At 37.2% G+C, this 26,154-nt stretch overlaps 1 protein-coding gene across 1 annotated transcript in view; it reads left to right on the top strand.

Moving 5' to 3' along the window:
* Positions 1-24,323, top strand: part of CCDC158 (coiled-coil domain containing 158) — an 83,048-nt gene extending 58,725 nt beyond the window's left edge. The window contains exons 17-23 of the mRNA XM_027087607.1: positions 613-770; positions 2,964-3,023; positions 9,797-9,853; positions 12,562-12,629; positions 14,877-15,035; positions 21,871-21,978; positions 24,247-24,323. Coding sequence (XP_026943408.1) covers positions 613-770; positions 2,964-3,023; positions 9,797-9,853; positions 12,562-12,629; positions 14,877-15,035; positions 21,871-21,978; positions 24,247-24,323 — 687 coding nt within the window. The remainder of the gene's footprint in view (positions 1-612; positions 771-2,963; positions 3,024-9,796; positions 9,854-12,561; positions 12,630-14,876; positions 15,036-21,870; positions 21,979-24,246) is intronic.
* Positions 24,324-26,154: the final 1,831 nt, after the last annotated feature.

Raw genomic sequence — 26,154 nt, 5'->3', positions numbered from 1 at the left:
AATATTCGGTTTCCTCTCTTTTTGTGCCAATTGGGAACCTCTGTACTTTTTCTTATATTATAAATATTCATTGAGGAATACTATCTCTTTGAAAATCTTTTTTATATTATTCTCCAACTAACAGTTTGAAAATACTGGATGTCTCTTTCCTCATCAGTAAAGTGTTGGGGGTAGATTGACTCATCACTAGAGAGTTCCTTACTTGTAAAGTTCTGTAGCTTTATAAAATTAGTTCAGCCCTTAACAAAAGTATTGGAATTATTTTGCCTGGATGTAGTTGTAAATAGTTAATGGCATGGTAAGATGTACACACCGCATTGTTAAAGTTAAAAAATAAAAAAGGATTTAAAAATAAATGTGTATAGTTTGATCCTGTGTTTACATATATGTATAAATAGGTATACACACATTTATAGATTAGATATAGCACTGTGTGGATTATTGATTGAATATTATTGATTATCCCTGAGTAGTAAGATTACAGGTTTTTTATTTCCTCTTCTTTCTCCTCCATAATTGCTGTTTACCAGTTGAATTAATTTTATAGTAGGAAATGGCATTTGAATCTGAATAAAACAAAGTGTCCTTGTCTTGTAAATTGTTTTAATTCAGCACTCTACGAAACCTAATACAAAGGAAGATCCAACGAGGGACTTGAAACAGCTTCTCCAGGAGTTGAGAAGTGTGATCAACGAGGAGCCACCCGTGCGCCTGGGCAAGAGCGAGGAAGACGGGAGAGCACCATCTCTGGGGTTCTCCTATGTGGCTGTGTAAGACTGAGTGTACTTGACAGTGGGAAGGCTTCTCTAATCAGTGGGTGGCGATCACGGTGTCTATGTGGGACAGCTTCTGGGGGGTTGAAGTTTCAGTAACTTTGAGGGGTATCTGGACGTTACCAGGGAAAACAAAAGTGGATGAGTTAGCAAAAGTAAAACACCTTGACATCAGAGAAAATAATAGCAGTAGTTTTCCTACTCAGAAATTAGTCAAGGCAACGTGTTACCCAAAGTTACATTCATACAGTAATTTATAGTTCCCAACAGATGTCACATTCATAATCTTATTTGATTGTCACAACAACTGTCTGTTTGAGACAAGATAGAGCAGGATTTATTTATCCCATTTTAAAAATGAGAAAAACACAAGTTCCAAAAGGTTGACTTACCTACAACCACACATGGTGAAGCTAAAGCTCAAACCCTGAGAACTGCATAACTCTCCAGGTATAAGCTAATTGGAAAGCTTTGGTTCTCTAGGCATTAAGTCTAGGCAATGACTTAAATTAATAAAAGTCAGATCCAAAAAAGGATTCAACCAGTCCACCAGCCACTGCCTGCACGTACCTGCAGAAATCAATGAGATCCTCATACTCTTTTCAAAAGTGTTTTAAATGTTTAATGTGTGCTATTATTAAATCAGCTTAGAGCATTTTAATATGGTATATACTATATTCTTAGCATTTTAATACTAATTATATGTTGTTAGTATTATAATAACCCATCGTAATTTTGTTTTCTGGTTATATGGCAAATATCTCAAAATAATACTTTCTGACATAATACTTTTATATAAACAATCTCCATTTTCTTAAGATGTTCAGTTAGTGTTTATTAACCTGAGGTAGCAAAATATTAATTGGATTTGTCTATTTTTTATTAATAATATTATTAATAGTAGTAGTAAAATATTAATAACAGTCCAGTTACCTAGCATAACATTGCATTCTCTGAATCACATGTTAGAAACATTCTATTGTCACTCCATCCAAGAATACTTGTATGTGCAGGACACTTTCATTTTTTTAAAATGTTCTCAAGCATTTTATTTTTTCTCAGTTTTTTTTATTGAAGTGTAGTTGATTTACAATGTTGTTAATTTCTGCTGTATAGCAAAGTGATTCAGTTATACACATATATGCATTCATTTTTTAATATTCCTTTCCATTATGGTTTATCATGGGGTATTGAATATAGTTCTCTGTGCTCTACAGTAGGACCTTGTTGTGTATCCATTCTGTATATAAAAGCTTACATCTGCTAACCCCAACCTCCCCCTCCATTCCTCCCCCACACTCCCTCCCCGCTTGGCAACCACCAGTCTGTTCTCTATATGTCCGTGATTCTGTCTGTTTCATAGGTAGATTGATTTGAGTCATATGTTAGATTCCACATATAGGTGATATCATATGGTATTTGTCTTTCTCTTTCTGACTAGCTTCACTTAGTATGATAATCTCTAGTTGCATCCATGTTGCTACAAATGGCATTATTTTCTTCTTTTTTATGGCTGAGTAGTATTCCATTGTATGTATATACCACATCTTCTTTATCCATTCATCTGTCGATGAACATTTAGGTTATTTCTGTGTCTTGGCTGTTGTGAAGAGCAGAGCACTTTCATTTTTGTCATAACTCTATAATATGCCTTCTAAGCCAGGGCAGTATTATTAAGCTCATTTGACAGATGATTACATTTAGACAGATTAAGTTGCCTCCTCCTATGAGGCAAAGAGACAAAGTCAGAAGTAAACATTAGAGACCCTGGCTTCCAGCACTAATCATTCCACAAGATTACCATGACTTCCCTGATCAAACTTCCATCACTTCAACCACTAATGATGGGCTTGACTATACTGAACTGTATTCAACATGAATATATTTAGCCCCTGCCGTTAGAGAGTTTATGTTAATTTGCTGTAATCCTACAAATGACCTTGTCATTTTAGGCTTTGGCACCAAAGCCAGAACTCAGCCTCAAGCTTTTAAGGGTTCAGGAACAAAAACATTTCTAAATTGACAAATTCCAGGGGTAGCACTTTGCAAAATTTGCTTGGAGGCCTAAATTCTACTGTTGTGCCTTAAAGAAGAGTTAAATACATAGGAGCAATTGATTATTCTAAAAATACATGGAATCTAGAAATTATTCTTTTTATAATTAACTGAGAGTTACATTTATCTATACAGAGATGATAGAATAAGAGATTGCATTACTGAATCAAGCCTGAGATTAGAGATATGCCATAGGTGAGAGGAATCTGAGATTCTGAATCTAATTAATTGTCCAGGAATTTTACATGTGACCAGGTAATTTGGGAAGTCTGGACAGTTCACATGAGAATTGATGGAAAGTTGTGATAGTGTTTAACTGAAACCAAAAAGGATTTTGGTGAAATGTACTAAAGTAATTTACTTTCTAGAAATTAACTTAATAGGCATTTTTTTAAAACACCTTTATAAGAGTATAATTGCTTTACAATGGTGTGTTAGTTTCTGCTTTATAACAAAGTGAATCAGTTATACATATACATATGTCCCCATATCTCTTCCCTCTTGCATCTCCCTCCCTCCCTCCCACCCTCCCTATCCCACCCCTCTAGGTGTTCACAAAGCACTGAGCTGATCTCCCTCTGCTATGCGGCTGCTTCCCACTAGCTAGCTATTTTATGTTTGGTAGTGTATATATGTCCATGTCACTCCCTCACTTTGTCCCAGCTTACCCTACCCCCTCCCCATATCCTCAGGTCCATTCTCTAGTAAGTCTGCATCTTTATTCCCGTCTTGCCCCTAGGTTCTTCTGACCATTTTTTTTTCTTTATTCTTTTTTTTTTTTTTTTTTTTTAGATTCCATATATAAGTGTTAGCATACGGTATGTGTTTTTCTCTTTCCGACTTACTTCACTGTATGACATCTCTGGGTCCATCCACCTCACTACAAATAACTCAGTTTCGTTCCTTTTTATGGCTGAGTAATATGCCATTGTATATATGTGCCACATCTTCTTTATCCATTCATTTGTTGATGGACACCTAGGTTGCTTCCATGTCCTGGCTATTGTAAATAGAGCTGCAATGAACATTTTGGTACATGACTCTTTTTGAATTATGGTTTTCTCAGGATATATGCCCAGTAGTGGGATTGCTGGGTCATACAGTAGTTCTATTTTTAGTTTTTTAAGGAACCTCCATACTGTTCTCCATAGTGACTATATCAATTTACATTCCCACTAACAGTGCAAGAGGGTTCCCTTTTCTCCACACCCTCTCCAGCATTTATTGTTTGAAGATTTTTTGATGATGGCCATTCTGACTGGTGTGAGATGATATCTCATTGTAGTTTTGATTTGCATCTCTCTAATGATTAATGATGTTGAGCATTCTTTCATGTGTTGGTTGGCAATCTGTATATCTTCTTTGGAGAAATGTCTATTTAGGTCTTCTGTATGTTTTGGAGATTAATCCTTTGTCAGTTGCTTCATTTGCAAATATTTTCTCCCATTCTGAGGGTTGTCTTTTTGTCTTGTTTATGGTTTCCTTGGCTGTGCAAAAGCTTTTAAGTTTCATTAGGTCCCATTTCTTTATTTATGTTTTTATTTCCATTTCTGTAGGAGGTGGGTCAAAAAGGATCTTGCTGTGATTTATGTCATAGAGTTTTCTGCCTATGTTTTCCTCTAAGGGTTTGATGGTGTGTGGCCTTACATTTAGGTCTTTAATCCATTTTCAGTTTATTTTTGTGTATGGTGTTAGGGAGTGTTCTAATTTCATTCCTTTACATGTATCTGTCCAGTTCTCCCAGCACCACTTATTGAAGAGGCTGTCTTTTTTCCACTGTATATTCTTGCCTCCTTTATCAAAGATAAGGTGACCATATGTGCGTGGGTTTGTCTCTGGGCTTTCTATCCTGTTCCATTGATCTCTATTTCTGTTTTTGTGCCAGTACCATACTGTCTTGATTACTGTAGCTTTGTAGTATAGTCTGAAGTCAGGGAGTCTGATTCCTCCAGCTCTGTTTTTCTTTCTCAAGATTGCTTTGGCTATTCAGGATTCTCTATGTATAGTATCATATCATCTGCAAACAGTGACAGCTTTACTTCTTCTTTTCCAATTTGGATTCCTTTTATTTCTTTTTCTTCTCTGATTGCTGTGGCTAAAACTTCCAAAACTACGTTGAATAATAGAGGTGAGAGTTAGCAACCTTGTCTTGTTCCTGATCTTAGTAGAAATGGTTTCAGTTTTTCACCTTTGAGGGCAATGTTGGCTGTGGGTTTGTCATATATGGCCTTTATTATGTTGAGGAAAGTTCCCTCTATGCCTACTTTATGGAGGGTTTTTATCATAAATGGGCGTTGAATTTTATCAAAAGCTTTCTCTGCATCTATTGAGATGCTCATGTGGTTTTTCTCCTTCAGTTTGTTAATATGGTGTATCACGTTGATTGATTTGCGTATATTGAAGAATCCTTGCATTCCTGGGATAAACCCCACTTGATCATAGTGTATGATCCTTTTAATGTGCTGTTGGATTCTGTTTGCTAGTATTTTGTTGAGAATTTTCGCATCTATGTTCATCAGTGATCTTGGCCTGTAGTTTTCTTTCTTTGTGACATCTTTGTCTGGTTTAGGTATCAGAGTGATGGTGGCCTCATAGAATGAGTTTGGGAGTGTTCCTCCCTCTGCTATATTTTGGAAGAGTTTGAGAAGGATAGGTGTTAGCTCTTCTCTAAATGTTTGATAGAATTCGCCTGTGAAGCCATCTGGTCCTGGGCTTTTGTTTGTTGAAAGATTTTTAATCACAGTTTCAATTTCAGTGCTTGTGATTGGTCTGTTCATATTTTCTGATTCTTCCTGGCTCAGCCTCGGAAGGCTGTGCATTTCTAAGAATTTGTCCATTTCTTCCAGTTGTCCATTTTATTGGCATATAGTTGCTTGTAGTAATCTCTTACTATCCTTTGTATCTCTGCAGTGTCAGTTGTTACTTCTCCTTTTTCATTTCTAATTCTATTGATTTGAGTCTTCTCCCTTTTTTTCTTGATAAGTCTGGCTAATGGTTTATCAATTTTGTTTATCTTCTCAAAAAACCAGCTTTTAGTTTTATTGATCTTTGCTATCGTTTCCTTCATTTCTTTTTCATTTATTTCTGATCTGATCTTTATACTTCTGTTAACTTTGGGGTTTTTTTGTTCTTCTTTCTCTAATTGCTTTAGGTGTAAGGTTAGGTTGTTTATTTGAGATGTTTCTTGTTTCTTAAGGTAGGATTGTATTGCTATAAACTTCCCTCTTAGAACTGCTTTTGCTGCAACCCATAGGTTTTGGGTCATTGTGTTTTCATTGTCATTTGTTTCTAGGTATTTTTTGATTTCCTCTTTGATTTCCTCAGTGATCTCTTGGTTATTAAGTAGTGTGTTGTTTAGCCTCCATATGTTTGTATTTCTTACAGACTTTTTCCTGTAATTGATATCTAGTCTCACAGTGTTGTGGTTGGAAAAGATACTTGATACGATTTCAATTTTCTTAAATTTACCAAGGCTTGATTTGTGACCCAAGATATGGTCTATCCTGGAGAATGTTCCATGAGCACTTGAGAAGAATGTGTATTCTGTTGTTTTTGGATGGAATGTCCTATAAATATCAATTAAGTCCATCTTGTTTAATTTATCATTTAAAGCTTGTGTTTCCTTGTTTATTTTCATTTTGGATGATCTGTGCATTGGTGAAAGTGGGGTGTTAAAGTCCCCTGCTATGATTGTGTTACTGTCAATTTCCCCTTTTTTGGCTCTTAGTATTTTCCTTATGTATTGAGGTGCTCCTATGTTGGGTGCATAAATATTTACAATTGTTACATCTTCTTCTTGGATCGATCCCTTGATCATTATGTAGTGTCCTTCTTTGTCTCTTGTAATAGTCTTTGTTTTAAAGTCTGTTTTGTCTGATACGAGAATTGCTACTCCAGCTTTCTTTTGATTTCCAATTGCATGGAATATCTTTTTCTATCCCCTCACTTTCAGTCTGTATGTGTCCCGAGGTCTGAAGTGGGTCTCTTGTAGACAGCATGTAAACGGGTCTTGTTTTTGTATCCATTCAGCCAGTCTATGTCTTTTGGTTGGAGCATTTAATCCATTTATATTTAAGGTAATTATCAATATGTATGTTCCTATTACCATTTTCTTAATTGTTTGGGGTTTATTATTGTAAGTCTTTTCCTACTCTTGTGTTTCCTGCCTAGAGAAGTTCCTTTAGCATTTGTTGTAAAGCTGGTTTGGTGGTGTTGAATTCTCTTAGCTTTTGCTTGTCTGTAAAGCTTTTAATTTCTCCGTCAAATCTGAATGAGATCCTTGCTGGGTAGAGTAATCTTGGCTGTAGGTTTTTCTCCTTCATCACTTTAAATATGTCCTGCTACTCCCTTCTGGCTTGCAGAGTTTCTGCTCAAAGATCAGCTCTTAACCTTATGGGGATTGCCTTATGTGTTATTTGTTGTTTTTCCCTTGCTGCTTTTAATATTTGTTCTTTGTATTTAATTTTTGATAGTTTGATTAATATGTGTCTTGGCGTGTTTCTCCTTGGATTAATCCTGTATGGGACTCTCTGTGCTTCCTGGACTTGATTAACTATTTCCTTTCCCATATTAGGGAAGTTTTCATCTCTGATCTCTTCAAATATTTTCTCAGTCCCTTTCTTTTTCTCTTCTTCTTCTGGGACCCCTATAATTCGAATGTTGGTGCGTTTAATGTCATCCCAGAGGTCTGTGAGACTGTCCTCAATTCTTTTCATTCTTTTTTCTCTATTCCACTCTGCAGTAGTTATTTCCACTATTTTATCTTCCAGGTCACTTATCCGTTCTTCTGCCTCAGTTATTCTGCTATTGATCCCTTCTAGAGAATTTTTAATTTCATTTATTGTGTTGTTTATCACTGTTTGTTTGCTCTTTAGTTCTTCTAGGTCCTTGTTAAACGTTTCTTGTATTTTCAACATTCTAATTCCAAGATCTTGGATCATCTTTACTATCATTATTCTGAATTCTTTTTCAGGTAGACTGCCTATTTCCTCTTCATTTGTTAGGTCTGGTGGGTTTCTGCCTTGCTCCTTCATCTGCTGTGTGGTTCTCTGTCTTCTCATTTTGTTTATCTTACTGTGTTTGGGGTCTCGTTTTCACAGACTGCAGGTTCTTAGTTTCCGTTGTTTTTGGTGTCTGTCCCCAGTGGCTAAGGTTGGTTCAGTAGGTTGTGTAGGCTTCCTGGTGGAGAGGACTGGTGCCTGTGTTCTGGTGGATGAGGCTGGATCTTGTCTTTCTGGTGTGCAGGTCCACGTCTGGTGGTGTGTTTTGGGGTGTCTGTGGCCTTATTATGATTTTAGGCAGCCTCTCTGCTAATGGGTGGGGCTGTATTCCTGTCTTGCTAGTTGTTTGTCATAGGGTGTCCAGCACAGTAGCTTGCTGGTCATAGAGTGGAGCTGGGTCTTGGCGTTGAGATGGAGATATCTGGGAGATTTTCGCTGTTTGATATTACATGGAGCTGGGAGGTCTCTTGTGGACCAGTGTCCTGAACTTGACTCTCCCACCTCCGTGGCACAGCCCTGACGCCTGGCTGGAGCACCAAGAGCCTCTCCTCCACACAGAAAGCAACAGTGAAAAATGCAAAGATGACTCTTCCCAGTTATAGCCCACAGCTGCTCTTGCACATCCTCTTCAGAGAAGCTCCTCGAGGATATCTGAGCTGCTGCCACTTGTGCTGGAGTCCTCAGTAAGATCCCGGAGTACAGCTTAACTCGCAACTTTTAGGTTGTGAGTTTTCTTCAGTCGACATGTGTGTTCAGCTGCTAGAGTTGGAGGGCCTCCTGCAGAGGCAGGGCGTGGCTGTGGCTCACGGTGGGGACAAGGACACTGGCAGCAGGAGTTCTGGGAAGTACTTCTTGGTGTGAGCCCTCCCAGAGTCTGTCATTAGCCCCGCCAAAGAGACAATAGGCATTTTAAAAAATTTACTTATTTTATTTATTTTATTTTGGGCTACGTTGGGTCTTTGTTGCTGCACACAGGCTTACTCTAGTTGCGGTGAGCGGGGGCTACTCTTCGTTGCACTGCACGGGCTTCTCATTGTGGTGGCTTTTCTTTGTTTCGGAGCATGGACTCTAGGTGCCCGGGATTCAGTAGTTGTGGTGCATGGGCTCAGTAGTTGTGGCTTGCGGGCTCTAGAGCACAGGCTCAGTAGTTGTGGTGCACAGGCTTAGCTGCTCGGCGGCATGTGGGATCTTCCCGGACCAGGGCTCAAACCTGTGTCCGCTGCATTGGCAGGCGGATTCTTAACCGCTGTGCCACCAGGGAAGCCCCACCATTTTTTTTTTTTTTTTTTGCTTATTTTACATTTTACTGCTGTTTAACCAGATGAAGATATTTATATGGTATGCCATTCCACAATCGGAATACTTTTTCTACATTTACATGTATTTACAATAGCTTACATAAGTTTTGAGGGAAAGGTAGTCTGAAAGGAAGTTACAACAACCTCAATATAGGGTTATAAGAACCTTACTGAAAACAGTTCTAGTTTTTATTAATAATTGAATTGCTGAATGTTTAAATGAAATCATAAAAGGAGCATAAAGAAATGAATTCCATAACCCCTAAACAAAGACAACTTCTGAGAACTGACTTTAGCCAAAAAGGAAAAAAAGCTAATATTAATTTGTTACTCATGTCAGACACAGAAGCCATTGCCTGCAGATCTGCTGCATTCAATACATGGTTCTCAGGCTGACACTGAAGAATCTCCCTAACTCGTCACCACCCTGCTTTCCTCCTGTATTGTGCTCTAACCAAGACAGACTACTGATTCCCAAAAGGGGTTCATTTCCTTCTGTCTTCAAGCTTTTCTCCATGCTGTTCTCTCCACTGGGAAGAGCCAGCGCCCCAGTCTCACTCTTTTGAATCTGCATTTGTCTAAAAGCAGTATCCAGAGGAACAATTTTGTTTGATCACTAAGTTAAAATTACGTCACGTAGTCTTTAACTTCTCCCACCCTCTGCCAACAGAAGCAACAACTCAAGGGAATGCACTGAAGGCAGCGAATCAAGTGAAACTCTTCACAGGTAAGAAACTATCTCTCCAGCCCCTGACTTGCAAAATGTCCCCTTTACTACTGTTCATTCATTAATTCAGAAGACGGTTAACTGCCCGTGATGTGCCACACGCTGTGCTAGGCCCTTAGGATGTAACAGTGAGGAAGACAGATATGGGCTCTGTCCTCAAGTTGCTTATAGTCATAGGGTCTATTTATTGACTGACTGCCCGGAAAAAAGCTTTTATCTTTTCTATTTTTACCACTTGTAAAAAATAGAGATATCAGAGCCCTCTTTATATCATAAGAATATAAAAATGAATTCTAGGGTTTAAATTCCATTTAGGCAAAGAAAGGGTTATTCATTACTGTATCTTCGGCACCAAGCATATTGCCTGTCATATAGTAGCTGTTCAGGAAATATTTGTTTAGTGAATGAATTAAGACAGATACTTTCTTACTGTCCCTGCTGTTTGATCAATATTCAGTGGACTTGAATCTTTCTAAATACAGCTTTCTCATAGCCTAAAAGAAACAAGTTTTGATTTTCTTCTCACCTGAGTGTGTAACATTACATCGTTCCTGTTAATAATATCTGCAGCTATCTACTGCATATTTTTATTTTTACTATCGTATGGGTGTTTTAGACTCATCTCATTTAGTCTGTCTAATCGAATCTATGATATAGGCATTATTATCCCTGTATATAGGTTAGAAATGGAGACTCAGCTTGCCAAGCAATTTGCCAAGTCATACAGCTTGTAAATAGAGGATCCAGATGTGAACTCAGGTCTAGCTGGTTCCTGAGCTCAGGCTTGTAACTGCTCCTGTGTCCTGCCTCTGAGTACCTGAACAATCAAGGTGATGGCAGGGCTGCACTCCTTGCAGAAGCCCTTGGGATTAATCCATTTCCTTACCTTTCTTTTTTAGAGCTCTGGGCCTCTAGAGCCTCATTCTTTGCACTCTTTGCCTTGGGGCTCCTTTCTCCATCTTCACACCCTATGACATAGCATCCTCCAGTCTTTCTGCCGAGATTGTCACATCACCTTCTCTCTTCTGTGTGAAATCTCCCCCTGCCTTCCTCTTCGTACAGAGACTTGTGATGGCATTTAGATAATGTAGGTACATCTCCACATAATCCAGGATAATCTCCCCATCTCAAGATCCTTGACATAATCACATCTGCGAAGTCTCTTGTGCCATATAAGGTAACATTCGTAGGTTCTTGGCATTTGGACACAGATATATTTGTCAGCCGTCGTTCATCCTACCACATCCTACTTTTTAGGCCATTTTACCATTCGCGTGTACCATTGTGGTGGGCTCTACAGTGTTTCGTGTGGATGTTTTAAATCTCCGATCTCTTGCAAGTTCCAGTCACTTCTGTGCATCAATTTCAGATTGATCGCCTGAAGTACACCTCAGACTATGTTCCCAGCCCCCAAACCTTCAAAGGCTCCCCATTGCCTACTGCAGCAAGAACAAACTGCTTGCCCTGATAATTAAAACTAGCCACAATATAGCCATGACCTTCCTTCCCAAGGCTTTTCTCCTAATATTCTCAAACTTTTTGGTCTCAGGATCCCTTTGCACTCACAAATATCACTGAGGATTCCAAAGAGCGTTTGTTTATATAGGCCATTTCCATTTTTAGTATTGGAAAATAAAATTTAATTTTAAGCATTAAAAAATTAAAACATTTTGATATTTATTCACTTAAAAGTAACAAAGTACATTATATATTACCATAATAACATATTTTATTATGAAAAATAACTATGTTTTTAGAAAAAAGTCATTGAGACTTAATCGTTAAAAATCATTAAATCATCAATTTAATGCATGGCTTAATGAAAGATAGCTGTATTCTCATATCTGCCTCTGCATTTATCTGCTGTGATATCAGATATCATGGAGCCTCTGGGAAACTCCACTATACACTTGTTTGAGACTGAGAGTTAAAAAGAAAATAATACCTTAGTATTATAATAAAAACAGTGTTGACCTCACAAACCCCCTTTGCAAGGGCACCACCTTCAGAGCTGCTGTCATAATATTATCAAACTGGTACCCATCCTACAGAGAACTATGTAGTTTAGTTCAAGTTACTGATTTAAATAGGTCTGATAGTTTTGTAAAGCGATACTTATTGCTAAGGAGGTGTTTTTTTCCTTTGGTTTTTTAATTTTTAAGTGAGTCATTAAGATTGCATCTCTTAGAATCCATGAGAGAAACATTGGGTTTTATAGCTATTATTACACAAAAATGAATTTTCTAACCAAGATTATATATTATTACCATTTCATTCTGCAAAATGTTCATGGGCACTGAATACATAGAGGTGATGCAACTTTGGATCTCCCTCATAGGGTATTTTAGGACTTCTGCAGTTTTGGGTTATGGCTGCCATCTTGGGCTTTTTTTTTTTTTTTTTTCCGGTACGCAGGCCTCTCACTGTTGTGGCATCTCCCGTTGCGGAGCACAGGCTCCGGACGCGCAGGCCCAGCAGCCATGGCTCACGGGCGCAGCCGCTCCACGGCATGTGGGATCTTCCCGGACCGGGGCACGAACCCGTGTCCTCTGCATCGGCAGGCGGACTCTCAACCACTGCGCCACCAGGGAAGCCCTGGGCTTATATTTTAAGCCATCACTTTTGCCTTCATTAGCTTGTTTCTGTCAATAAATCTTAACACTGAGTTTTGAAATGGAATGTTTGCATGACCATTCTTATGCTTCCAGAGAGCCAGTCACATTACACACAGGAGAGTTGGAAGATCCACCTAGTTGCTTCACATTCCCATCTGCAGGTGAGTTTTTAATGAAAGCACAGAAATGGAGCCTGCTTAAAACCCTGCAGTGGCTCCCCTTTCAATGCTTCCCTCCACACTGCTAGCCTCCTCACCACCTTTAAAGCCTTTGCTCAGATGTCACTTTCCCAGTGAGACCTACTCTCAGCACCTTATGTAAAAATTATAACCCTCCCACAATCCCAGTCCCCCTTATCTTTTTCTTTTTTTAAATTACACTTAGCATTTTTTTATACTATGTAACTTACTAATTTATGTTGTTGATTGTGTGTCCCCTCCTGCTAGACAAAAGCTGCACAAGGGCATATGTCTTTAGTTGTTTGGTTCCCTGATATATCCAGTACCTAGAACTTTCCTGGCACATAGCAGGTCCTCAATAAATAATTACTGAATGGATGAAAAGAAAAAGAAATGAGACAGATGGTTCTCTATATACTTTCCAAAGACAAAATGTTCTCTATAAAACAAGGAGATCAAGGAAGAGATTGAAAATAACAGAATCTGTTGAAAAACAAAATGGCACAACCCGGGCTAGATATGGAAAAGAAAAAATAATAACATTACAGAGGAAAGCCTTAGAAAAATAAAAATTAGGATATGCATGACTGAAATCATAGTCAGGGACATGATGGACCCCAGGAGAAAATTACGGAAAAGGAATTTTTAAACCTAAGAAACATGAAAGATAATGATACAGAATATGTTAGATTTGGAAGGCGAAGGCAAATAAGCAGACACATTATCAGCCTTCTTATGGAAGAGAACAAAGTAAATGGGAAAGAATGATACTGTGAAAATGATGGTTATTCAACAAACTGTAGCTATAAATCTGGACAGTAATAATGTAAATAGGGAAAATCGAGGTGTGAGGTGAAATAGATAGAAGAAGGTAAGTTTCCATATTTTCTTGTCTTTTGTAGAAGAGTATCTATGTATACCTAAAATAAAAACATAATATTCTTAAATAAAATAATTGCAAATTTTAATTTTTAAACCTTTAACTTGTGAGAAATCTTTAAGAACTAATATTTTGAAGAAAAGAGCATTTATTTGAAATTGAACAATTAATTCCTTCAGGTTTTACTTCACTTATATGTTTATACTGTTGTTTCAATGTTTACCCAAGAGAATACAACATATATCCTTGTTTTATTAGATTAATATGTGAGTGCCTTTACCTTTTCTCATAATTTGTGAGTACCTGAGAACATGTTAACTCCATTCACTTTCCTTCCAACTGTCATGCAGTTGTTGTCACATGTAAAGGTAAAGGTAAATACCATAATGGATCATTTGCATTGTGTTGTACAGTTAAAATTCATTTAGATACACCCACATATTCACACTTTACTTTCTATCTGCTATCATTTTACTTATGCCATTAATGTTCCCTTTAATGTATTCTCCCAGTTTCTGTTTTCCTGAACTTGTCTTTATTTTGTCCCCATTTTTGAGGAACATTTTTGCTGAATATAGAATCTAGGTTAACATTTTTCCTTCACTTTGAAAATATTCCACTGTTTTCTGGCTTCCAGTGTCTCTACTAAGAAGTCAGCTCTAAATTTAAATGTTGCTCATTTAAATGTAATCTGCCATTTTTGCCCTTCTGGCAGCTTTAAGACTGTTTTTGTCTTTGGGTTTTTTCTGGGTTTTTTGTTTATTTGTTTGTTTTTTGCAGTTTTTATTGATATACCTAGGTATGATTTTCTTTATATAAGAAGAACTTGTTTGGGGTTTGGAGTAATGCTGTTGAATATGTGGTAGTCTGCGCCTCCATTATCCAGACCTTGTGGGTCTATATCTATTACCTGTATTTTTTTTCTCTTGGTTTTCTGCCATGTTATTTTGTCTCCTCATATGCCTGGTTATTTTTATTGTATGACAGACATATGTGAAAAATTGTACAGATGGTTTCAGACTTAGAATATGATCACCTTCCTCCAGAGAGCATTCATGCTTGCTTCTGGTACACAGCCAAGGACACCAGCAATCCCAGATCAATTTAATCCAATCAGGAATTAAGATGATTTGAAGATGGACCTCAGGATCCCCAAGGGCAGGTCCAGTTCCTTATTCCTATGATGTAGCCCTTTTCTGTTCCAACCCAAAGCCTTGGGGTTTTATCAGAACACACCCCAGCCCCATGATTGGGAACATAGTCTCATGAGAGTTTGATTTTTTTGAGAGATGCAGCATATTATTTTTAAGTAATTCTGTCCTTTTGTTTTTGTTCTTGTAAAATTTTAGGAAGTCCATCTGTGAAAAATTCAGCTTCTCATTCATTCCATTCTTCTCCTAAGAAGTCTCCAATTCACTCATCCCTAACTAGTTCGGCTGAAGATTCTATAGGTTCCACACCACAGTATAGATCCACCAAGCCTGTTCATTCACCTGATTCTGTTAAAGGTAAGAATAACCTGATATAACTGATGAGATTAATTGATTTCCTACTCCAGTGACTTAAAAGTTCACTGGAATTATATTAATTATATTTTTATATTATTTATATAATTAATTATATAATTATATTAATTGGAATTAATAAAGGTTCACATGGTGTTCTTATATGTACACTCTAATTGATGCTGTGTGGTGGGTGTGTGCTTAAGTGGGTCTTCTTTATTTGTTTATTTATTGAGTCTTATTTAAATAGAATAGTTACTGTATACCACATACACACACACCCCTTAGTAAATATACATAGATATTATAGGTAAATATTATGTTTCTTTCTCTGACATGAATAATGACCTTTTTCTCTATTTTATTATAAGATTTTGAGTCTTCTTTTAAATGCTGAGAATGACTTTTCTTTCTTTTTTTTTTTTCAGTTTAGAGGAAATTTTATACACCAGGTTCTTATTAGTTATCTATTTTATACATACTAGTGTATATATGTCAATCCCAATCTTCCAATTCATCCCACCCCCACCCACCTTTCCCCCCTTGGTGTCCATACGTTTGTTCTCTACATCTGTCTCTATTTCTGCTTTGCAAACTGGTTTATCTGTAACATTTTTCTAGATTCCACATATATGTGTTAATATACGATATTTGTTTTTCTCTATCTGACTTACTTCACTTTGTATGACAGACTCTAAGTCCATCCACCTCACTATAAATAACTCAATTTTGTTTCCTTTTATGGCTGAGTAATATTCCATTGTATATATGTACCACATCTTCTTTATCCATTCACCTGTCAATGGACACTTTGGTTGCTTCCATATCCTGGCTCTTGTAAATAGAGCTGCAATGAACATTGTGGTACATGACTCTTTTTGAATTATGGTTTTCTCAGGGTATATGCCCAGGAATGGGACTGCTGGATCATATGGTAGTTCCAGTTTTAGTGTTTTAAGGACCCTCCATACTGTTCTCTATAGTGGCTTTATCAATTTACATTCCCACCAACAGTGTAAGAGGGTTCCCTTTTCTCCACACCCTCTCCAGCATTTGTTGTTTGTAGATTTTCTGATGATGCCCATTCTACAATGAGGTGGTACCTCATTGTAGTTTTGATTTGCATTTCTCTACTAATTAGTGATGTCGAGCAGCTTTTCATGTGCCTCTTGGCCATCTGTATGTCTTCTTTGGAGAAATGTCTGTTTAGGTCTTCTGCCCATTTTTTGATTGGGTTGTTTGTTTTTTTAATATTGAGCTGCATGAGCTGTTTATATATTTTGGAGATTTATCCCTTGTCAGTTGCTTTGCTTGCAAATATTTTCTCCCATTCTGAGGGTTGTCTTTTCATCTTGTTTATAGTTTCCTTTGCTGTGCAAAAGCTTTAATGTTTCATTAGATCCAATTTGTTTATTATTGTTTTTATGTCCATTACTCTAGGAGGTGGATCAAAAAAGATCTTGCTGTGATTTATGTCAAAGAGTGTTCTTCCTATGTTTTCCTCTAAGAGTTTTATAGTGTCTGGTCTGACATTTAGGTCTCTAATCCTTTTTGAGTTTATTTTTGTGTATGGTGTTAGGGAGTGTTCTAATTACATTCTTTTACATGTAGTTGTCCAGTTTTCCCAGCACCACTTATTGAGGAGACTGTGTTTTCTGCCTTATATATCCTTGCCTCCTTTGTCATAGATTAGTTGACCATAGGTGCATGGCTTTATCTCTGGGCTTTCTATCCTGTTCCACTAATCTATATTTCTGTTTTTATGCCAGTACCGTATGTCTTGATGACTGTAGCTTTGTAGTATAGTATCAGGGAGTCAGGGAGTCTGATTCCTCCTGCTCTGTTTTTTTCCCTCAAGATTGCTTTGGCTATTTGGGGTCTTTTGTGTCTCCATACAAATTTTAAGATTTTTTGTTCTAGTTCTGTAAACAATGCCATTGGTAATTTGATAGGGATGGCATTGAATCTGTAGATGGCTTTGGGAAGTATAGTCATTTTCACAATATTGATTCTTCCAATCCAAGAGCATGGTATATCTCTCCACCTGTTTGTGTCATCTTTGATTTCTTTCATCAGTGTCTTATAGTTTTCTGAGTGCAGGTCTTTACCCTCCTTAGGTAGGCTTATCCCTAGGTATTTTATTCTTTTTGTTGCCATGGAAATGGGATTATCTCCTTAATTTCTCTTTCTGATCTTTCATTTTTAGTGTATAGGAATGCAAGATATTTCTGTGCATTAATTTTTTATCCTGCAACTTTACCAAATTCATTGATTAGCTCTAGTAGTTTACTGGTGGTATCTTTAGGATTTTCTATGTATCATATCGTGTCATCTGCAAACAGTGATAGTCTTCCTTCTTCTTTTCCAATTTGGATTCCTTTTATATCTTTTTCTTCTCGGACTGCCTAGGACTTCCAAAACTATGTTGAATAAGAGTGGCAAGAGTGGACATCCTTGTCTTGTTCCTGATCTTAGAGGAAATGCTTTCAGTTTTTCAGCATTGAGAATGATATTTGCTGTGGGTTGTCATATATGGCCTTTATTATGTTGAGGTGGGTTCCCTCTGTGCCCACTTTCTGGAGAGTTTTTATCATAAATGAGTATTGACTTTTGTCAAAAACTTTTTCTGCATCTATTGAGATGATCATACAGATTTATTCTTCAATTTGTTAATATGGTTTATCACATTGATTGATTTGCATATATTGAAGAATCCTTGCATCCCTGGGATAAATCCCACTTAATCATAGTGTATGATCCTTTTAATGTGTTGTTGGATTCTGTTTGCTAGTATTTTGTTGAGGATTTTTGCATGTATATCCATGAGTGATATTGGTCTCTAATTTTCTTTTTTTGTAGTATCTTTGTCTGGTTTTGGTATCAGGGTGATGGTGGCCTCATAGAGTGAGTTTGGGAGTGTTCCTCCCTCTACAATTTTTTGGAAGAGTTTTAGAAGGATGGGTGTTAGCTCTTCTCTAAATGTTTGATAGAATTCCCCTGTGAAGCCGTCTGGTCCTGGACTTCTGTTTGTTGGAAGATTTGTAATCAGTGTTTCAATTACATTACTTGTGATTGGGCTGTTCATATTTTCTATTTCTTCCTGGTTCAGTCTTGGAAGGTTATACCTTTCTAAGAATTTGTCCATTTCTTCCAGGTTGTCCATTTTATTGGCATAGAGTTGCTTGTAGTAGTCTCTTAGGATGCTTTGTATTTCTGCGGTGTCTGTTGTAACTTCTCCTTTTTCATTTCTAATTTTATTGATTTGAGTCCTCTCCCTCTTTTTCTTGATGAGTCTGGCTCATGGTTTATCAATTTTGTTTATCTTCTCAAAGAACCAGCTTTTAGTTTTATTGATCTTTGCTATTTTCTTTGTTTCTGTTTCATTTATTTCTGCTCTGATCTTTATGATTTCTTTCCTTCCACTAACTTTTGGCTTTGTTTGTTCTACTTTCTCTAGTTCCTTTAGGTGTAAGGTTAGATAGTTTATTTGAGATTTTTCTTGTTTCTTGAGGTAGTATTTCTGTAAACTTCCCTCTTAGAACTGCCTTTGCTGCATCCCATAGGTTTTGGATCGTCGTGTTTTCGTTGTCATTTGTCTCTAGGTATTTTTTTATTTCCTCTTTGATTTCTTCAGTGATCTCTTGGTTATTTAGTAATGTATTGTTTAGCCTCCATGTGTTTGTGTTTTTTACGTTTTTTCCCCTGTAATTTATTTCTAATCTCATAGTGTTGTGGTCAGAAAAGATGCTTGATACGATTTCAATTTTCTTAAATTTACCAAGGCTTGATTTGTGACCCAAGATGTGATCTATCCTGGAGAATGTTCCATGAGCACTTGAGAAGAAAGTGTAATCTGCTGTTTTTAGATGGAATGTCCTATAAATATCAATTAAATCTATGTGGTCTATTGTATCATTTAAAGCTTCTGTTTCCTTATTTATTTTCATTTTGGATGATCTGTCCATTGGTGTAAGTGAGGTGTTAATGTCCCCCACTATTATTGTGTTACTGTCGATTTCCTCTTTTATAGCTGTTAGCACTTGCCTTATGTATTAAGGTGCTCCTATTTTGGGTGCATATGTATTTATAATTGTTATATCTTCTTCTTGGATTGATCCCTTGATCATTATGTAGTGTCCTTCCTTGTCTCTTGTAACCTCCTTTATTTTAGAGTCTATTTTACCTGATATGAGTATTGCTACTCCAACTTTCTTTTGATTTCCATTTGCATGGAATATCTTTTTCTGTCCCCTCACTTTCAGTCTGTATGTGTCCCGAGGTCTGAAGTGGGTCTCTTGTAGAGCATATATATGGGTCTTGTTTTTGTATCCATTCAGCAAGCCTGTGTCCTTTGGTTGGAGCATTTAATCCATTCACATTTAAGGTAATTATCAATATGTATGTTCCTATGACCATTTTCTTAATTGTTTTGGGTTTGTTTTTGTAGGTCCTTTTCTTCTCTTTGTTTCCCATTTAGAGAAGTTTTTTAGCATTTGTGTAAAGCTGGTTTGGTGGTGCTGAATTCTCTTAGCTTTTGTTTGTTTGTAAAACTTTTGATTTCTCCATTGAATCTGAATGAGATCCTTGCTGGGTAGAGTAATCTTGGTTGTAGTTTCTTCCCTTTCATCACTTTAAGTATATCATGCTGCTCCCTTCTGGCTTGTAGAGTTTCTGCTGAGAAATCAGCTGTTAACCTTATGGGAGTTACCTTGTATGTTATTTGTTGTTTTTCCCTTGTTGCTCTGAATAATTTTTCGTTAATTTTTGATAGTTTGATTACTACGTGTCTTGGCGTGTTTCCTTGGGTTTATCCTGCCTGGGACTCTGCGCTTCCTGGACTTGGGTGGCTATTTCCTTTCCCATGTTAGGGAAGTTTTCGACTATAATCTCTTCAGATATTTTCTCGGGTCCTTTCTCTCTCTCTTCTCCTGCTAGGACCCCTATAATGCAAATTTTGGTGTGTTTAATGTTGTCCCAGAGGTCTCTTAGTCTGTCTTCATTTCTTTTCATTCTTTTTTCTGTTCCACGGCAGTGAATTCCACCATTCTGTTTTCCAGGTCACTTATCCATTCTTCTGCCTCAGTTATTCTGCTATTGATTCCTTCTTGTGTATTTTTCATTTCAGTTATTTTATTGTTCATCTCTGTTTGTTTGTTCTTTAATGCTTCTAGGTCTTTGTTAAACATTTCTTGCGTCTTCTCGATCTTTGTCTCCGTTCTTTTTCCGACGTCCTGGATCATCTTCTCTATCATTCTTCTGAATTATTTTTCTGAAAGATTGCCTATCTCCACCTCATTTAGTTGTTTTACCTTGTTCCTTCATCTGGTCATAGTCCTCTGCCTTTTCATTTTGTCTATCTTTCCACAAATGTGGTTTTCGTTCCACAGGCTGCAGGATTCTAGTTCTTGTTTCTGATGTGTCTGACTTTTCTTTCTTATTTACATTCTCTAAAATTATTTACATTCTCTTCAGTCTCTGCCTTTGTAAGTGCAAGTGTCTATCATACAAACTTACCAAAATGTTCTCATTTTTAAAATTTTAAGTTCATTTGTTATTCACTAAGACAGATGGGGAAATGATTTGATTTAGAATAAGAGCCTGATAAATAAGTGGACATTAAATATGTATATGTTGAATTGAAATTGAAATGTTTTTCATCATATATGACAGTGATTCAAACGGCTCCAGTGCTCTGTGGTATCATTCTCTTTGATAAGGGATAAGTTAGGCAAGTTGTTGCATCATTGTTAAGTCAGTTCCTGGTCTTTTGAAATTCTATGCCTAACATATTTTTAGATCCTAAAAAGAAAGAAATCGGGACCTAATCACAGATTTTAGTACAGTTTCTGTTTTACCATCTTTTTCTGCATTTGTGTCCTCCTTCATCTCTTATGCTTCTAAGTTATTCTTTAATATTTAAAAAAAATTTAGAGTAGCAAATTACTTCATTATTACAGCAGTGATTATTGCAACAGTGCTGTTGGTCACCCCATTATTAATTTGTGGTTACATAATAGCGTGGCATTTTCTTTTTTTACCCTGTTGTCAGATACTCATCAAACTTCATATGTTTTGTGTTACGTTAAAAATTTCTCAATGAGAAATTATTTTTTATTCTCTTGAACCAAAATAACTCCTAGATGATTGCCTTTAAAATTTAATATCTTGAAGTGAAAGAGTCTTTTGGTAGGAAAATGAGCCATCAAAAGTATTTTCAAAGTTATACAGCAAGTCAGAGGCTAAGCTCAAAATTAAAATCTTGTGATTGACAACCAGTATTTTTTAGAGGTTGACAAAACTTAGCGTACTTATTAGAGAATAGCTCGAATGCTTCTAGCCTCTCCTCAGTTGCTACTGCCACATTTACTCTAGGTTCACTGTGGCCATGTCAGCATCTGTACTCCTCTCTCCCATCATTTAATACTATCCTCATTCAGGTGTCAAGAACTGAAATGGGCACTTGGCCTCACACACACTCAAAGCTGTTGCCAGCATCAGTATTAAATCTTGTGCTTCCAAACTCTAAGTTACTGGAACTACTCAGCTTTGGTATGAAAAGTTGTCATTTATAATGCAGAATGTATCATTAAACTTGAAGTGTTCTTCACACTCATCACATTTAATGCTACCTAGTTAAAATATAGTAAATCAGATTGGTTTGAAACAAAATCAGATAAGCTAGTATTGCAGTATTAGATAAAACGTTTCTTTATTTTCAAATAGTGTTTTAAATTTTTCATTATTTTAAAGGAAAGATTGTTTAACCTGTAAGAGAAAGATATCTAAGATGAAATACTGAATAGATTTTTAATACCACATCTAAGCAATTTTCTAATAGCTTCACAGTCTCAGCCAATAGAAACAACTGGAAAAACATGCAGGAAGCTTCAGAACAGACTGGAAAGCTTGCAGACTCTGGTAGAAGATTTACAGATGAAGAATGAAGGTACAGTGTACATTTTTGGAGAGATCTTCCTTGTTCAAAAGAATACTCACCTTCCCTTCAGGTTAAGCCTCTTATCTGTAGTCCCACTGAAAAGGATCTTGAACAAGAAATTCAGAAACCTCAGTCAAAATATGAGTGTCTTAACCATGCCTAATGCCTGGATTAATAGTGTGACCTTGGGCAGGTCACTTTAGCCCTGCTCTCCTCTTTCATCTAATAGGGATGATAATATGGCTGACTAGCCCTCAATAGAACACATGTTTTGAGCGGCTGATTTCACATGAGACTTTCCCATACACTGTCTTTCTTGTCCCTGTTAGGTCTGTAGATGAGAATTTGTATGGCAGTAGCCAAGATAAGTTTGCAGTTAATAGCCAGAAAACAAAACAACAGTATTTAGCATTATAGAGGATTTAAATTAGCATGGGTATAGGAGACTGTGCCACCCCATGAATCACTCAATAAAAAGATAAACTGCATATAAATATACTGAAGCAAAAATAAATAAATAATAAAAAATGAAAAAAAAATTAAATTTAAAAAATATATACTGAAGCTCTCCAAATGAGAAACTGTTGTACTCTGCAGATGATAGACAACTTTTGGGGCATAAATTCTTAGTGGATGTTCCCATGGATTTGGGAGGCTGTCATGTTTTATGATTTGCTGACATGAATCCAGGAGCCTTTGTCAGAAAGAAATTAATTTTGGAGGATACATGTTATTCTCATTTCATCTTCCATCTCTAGAGAATATAAGTTGCTAGATGGAGGATAATAAATAATTTTCTAAGAATAAATCCTTTTAAAATAAATTTAACCTTATTAATAATAATAGTTGTTATTAGCATTTATTGAGCACTTACCAGCTATGTGCCAGGCCCTGTACTCAGTGTCTTACTAATTAGCTTCACAACACTGGGAGGTGGGTGCTAATATTATGTCATTTGGTGATGAGGAAGCTGAAGATCACAATCAGTCAGTAAGTTTTAAGTCACACAATGAGTAATAGAGCTGGGACTTGACCTCTGCAATTTCTAGCTCCAAAATGCACATTTTTTAATGTACTAAAGTTATTCCAAATTGTTACTAAAGAAAATTAACAACTTCTTTATGATAACTCCAGATGCCTGCATATATAAACATAAAGGAAAATGTTTGAGTTTAAGTTTATCATAACTTTTTTAAGGAAGATGCATTATCTTACTGACCCCATTTTTATTCACACTTTGACTTATATTTCGGACTTTATCTGAGTCATCCTACCATGTAATAATCCAAATGGAAAACATGTTGTATTTGTTTAAAAAACTTCTTAAAAGTTTTTTTAGACAAATACTTTTTATTGGATGCATTGTCTGGGTAGAGTGTGTCTTGGAAATTCTGCAATAGCTATTTTGGAGAGAATTTGGGGAACATTTATCAAAATTTAAAGTGCATGTATTCTTTTACCCAGAAACTCTACTTCTAGCAATTTATTCTGCAAGGAGACATTGTACATACAAAAGTCTGAAGTATTTCCTATAGCATGTTCATAAACAAAGATAAGAAACAACTTTTAAAAATTTATTTACTAACATGGGGCATCCACACAATGGAATACTGTGCAGTCATAACAAATCATGAGCTGAACTGGAAAGAGGTTGACGTTCTGTTAAGTGAATAAAAGCAAGCTACAGAACAATTTCTACCACATATTTCCATTTGTGTAAAGAAGAAAACTCTGTGTGTGTGTGTGTGTGTGTGTGTGTGTGTACACATGTGAAGATACTCACTGACAGGTTTACAGTGATGACCTGGGATGGGGAAGTTCAACAGATTGAGGGAACAAAGTCAATGACCTTTACCCCTCTTTGTACCCTTCTGAGGTGTTCAAATTATTTACAATTAGTATGTATTACTTCTATAACAATAATTATCATGTTCATTTATTTATTGGCTGTGCTGCACAGCTTGTGAGATCTTAGTTCCCTGACCAGGGATTGAACCCATACCCTCAGCAGTGAAAGAGCAGAGTCCTAACCACTGGACCACCAGGGAATTCTCTATCATGTTCATTTAAAGCAACTGAAAGAGCAAAGATTTACCCTTAGCTCTGTTTCATAATTTCAGTCTTTTAAAAAATATGCTACTTTGTAGTTTTTGAGAACTTATTGAGCTCAGGATGTATCTATTCTGTGGTAGCAAGCTGACCTTTTAAGACGTGCATAATAGAATTTAAAGCCTGAGTAATGTTGCTTTTCTAACTTTGCTTTATCAACATTTTCAGCAATGTCTTCAATGATTAGAAATCAAGAAGAGAGGATACAGAAAGTGAAAGACCAGGAAAAAATGTTACTAAAATGATACATTGCTTGCCTATTCTTTACAGAGAGATGATGCCCAATTAATTGTGGTGTTACTTATAATTAGTGCCTTTTTCTTTTTATGTGAAAATTTAATAAAAGATACCCTGTCCTGTAAACTCTATTTTGAAATAAACTAGTCTTCAGCGCTCTCTCAGTAAAACTTAAAAGCAGTACTAGCTAGAAGCAAAAGTACCTAATAGGTGTTATTTTGTGCTAATACCAGTGTGTTGGAATAATCACATGTTTTTTTGTTATCTTTAGTGGTGCTGAGGCAATAGCCTTCTTCTTTTTCAGCTTAAAATGCTTCTTTCACATGAAATTGAAAGATGGGGTATAATGCCCAGAATGGGAGGACAAACTCCAAGGTACTGACCAGGATTCCTTCTGTGACCCTGAACTCCCTGTTTGTTCTGTCAATATCAGTGAATGTAATCACATAACTAAACATTGTGGCCCGTAATCAAAACTTTTAGAAAAGTTTTCTTTTTACATATTAATAACTAGGAAGCAAGAGAGAAAAAGGTTGTTATTCTTCAGCCAGTGGGTAACTTCTGCAGATTGAATGGATTCAGTCTGCCTTAATTAGAGTTTAATAAATTAGTGGGGTTTGTACGTGGAGTGTTTTCCAACGCCAATAACCAATTCTCTGTGGGTACCAACTGGGTGTCTATGAGTCAATTCCATTCTGACACTACCTGGGGTTGGTGTCAGATTCTACAGATTTAAGGGCTCAGTCCTACAAGACTGCCGCTCCTTCAGACACCAGTCACAAGTCCTGGGCCACCTATACTTTTTGACTGACAGGCTGTAAATTGGGGGTTCCCACATCCTCCTCCAAAGTTTCAATAATTTTCTAGAACTGATCATGGAATTCAGGAAATTGCTTTACTTACTATTACAGTTTATTATAAAGGCTATAACTCAGGAACCGCCAGATGGAAGAGATGCACAGAGCAAGGTATGGGGTGGAGGTGTGGAGCTTCCATGCCCTCTCAGGGCTCCCGGCACCTTGTGTTCGCCAACCCAGAAGCGCACTAAATCTCACCATCTGAGTCATTATAGAGCTGCTTCTCCAGCCCCGCTCCCCGTCCTGGAGATCAGAGTGTGGCACTGGAAGTTGCAAGCCTCCGATCACTTGGTCTTTCCAGTGACCAGCCCCGGCCCGAGGCTATCTAGGGGCCCCATCTAAGTCACCTGACTAGCAGAAGCTCAGGCGTGATCTAAAGGGCCTCATTATGAATAACAAGATACTCCTATCTCTCAGGAAATTCCCAGGGTTTGAGGAGCTCTGTGCCAGGAACAAAGACCAAATATATTTATGACACTACAGGATGTGAACCAAATAAAAGGGCAGAAGAACAGATACAAAAATGTTTACATTGTGCCAAGGACAACAGGAAGGACTTCCCTGGTGGCGCAGTGGTTGAGAGTCCGCCTGCCGATGCAGGGGACACAGGTTCGTGCCCCGGTCCGGGAGGATCCCACATGCCGCGGAGCGGCTGGGCCCGTGAGCTATGGCCGCTGGGCCTGCGCATCTAGAGCCTGTGCTCCGCAACGGGAGAGGCCACAGCTGTGAGATGCCCGCGTACCGCAAAAAAAAAAAAAAAAAAAGACAACAGGAACAGTGTCACAGAAGCCTGTACTCCCGTTCCACAGTACAGCTGTCACTGAGAAACTGCTGCCCAACTAGAGACTGTGTCCCAACCCCACTTTCCCTCTCCCTACCTGGGGACACCTACCTGCCCAGTTCTCACTAATGACACGTGGACACAGCAGTTTGTGGTGCTTTCTGGCCCAAAGTTTTAGTGGGGTCTTTCCTTACTTTATTT

This window comes from Aethalodelphis obliquidens, unplaced genomic scaffold, assembly GCF_003676395.1.
Source record: "Aethalodelphis obliquidens isolate GAN/ISIS:26980383/991018 unplaced genomic scaffold, ASM367639v1 scaffold59, whole genome shotgun sequence".
Classification (NCBI taxonomy): domain Eukaryota; kingdom Metazoa; phylum Chordata; class Mammalia; order Artiodactyla; family Delphinidae; genus Aethalodelphis; species Aethalodelphis obliquidens.
The sequence above is the reverse complement of the archived record's forward strand: the minus strand, read 5'-3'. Positions and strand labels throughout refer to the sequence as shown.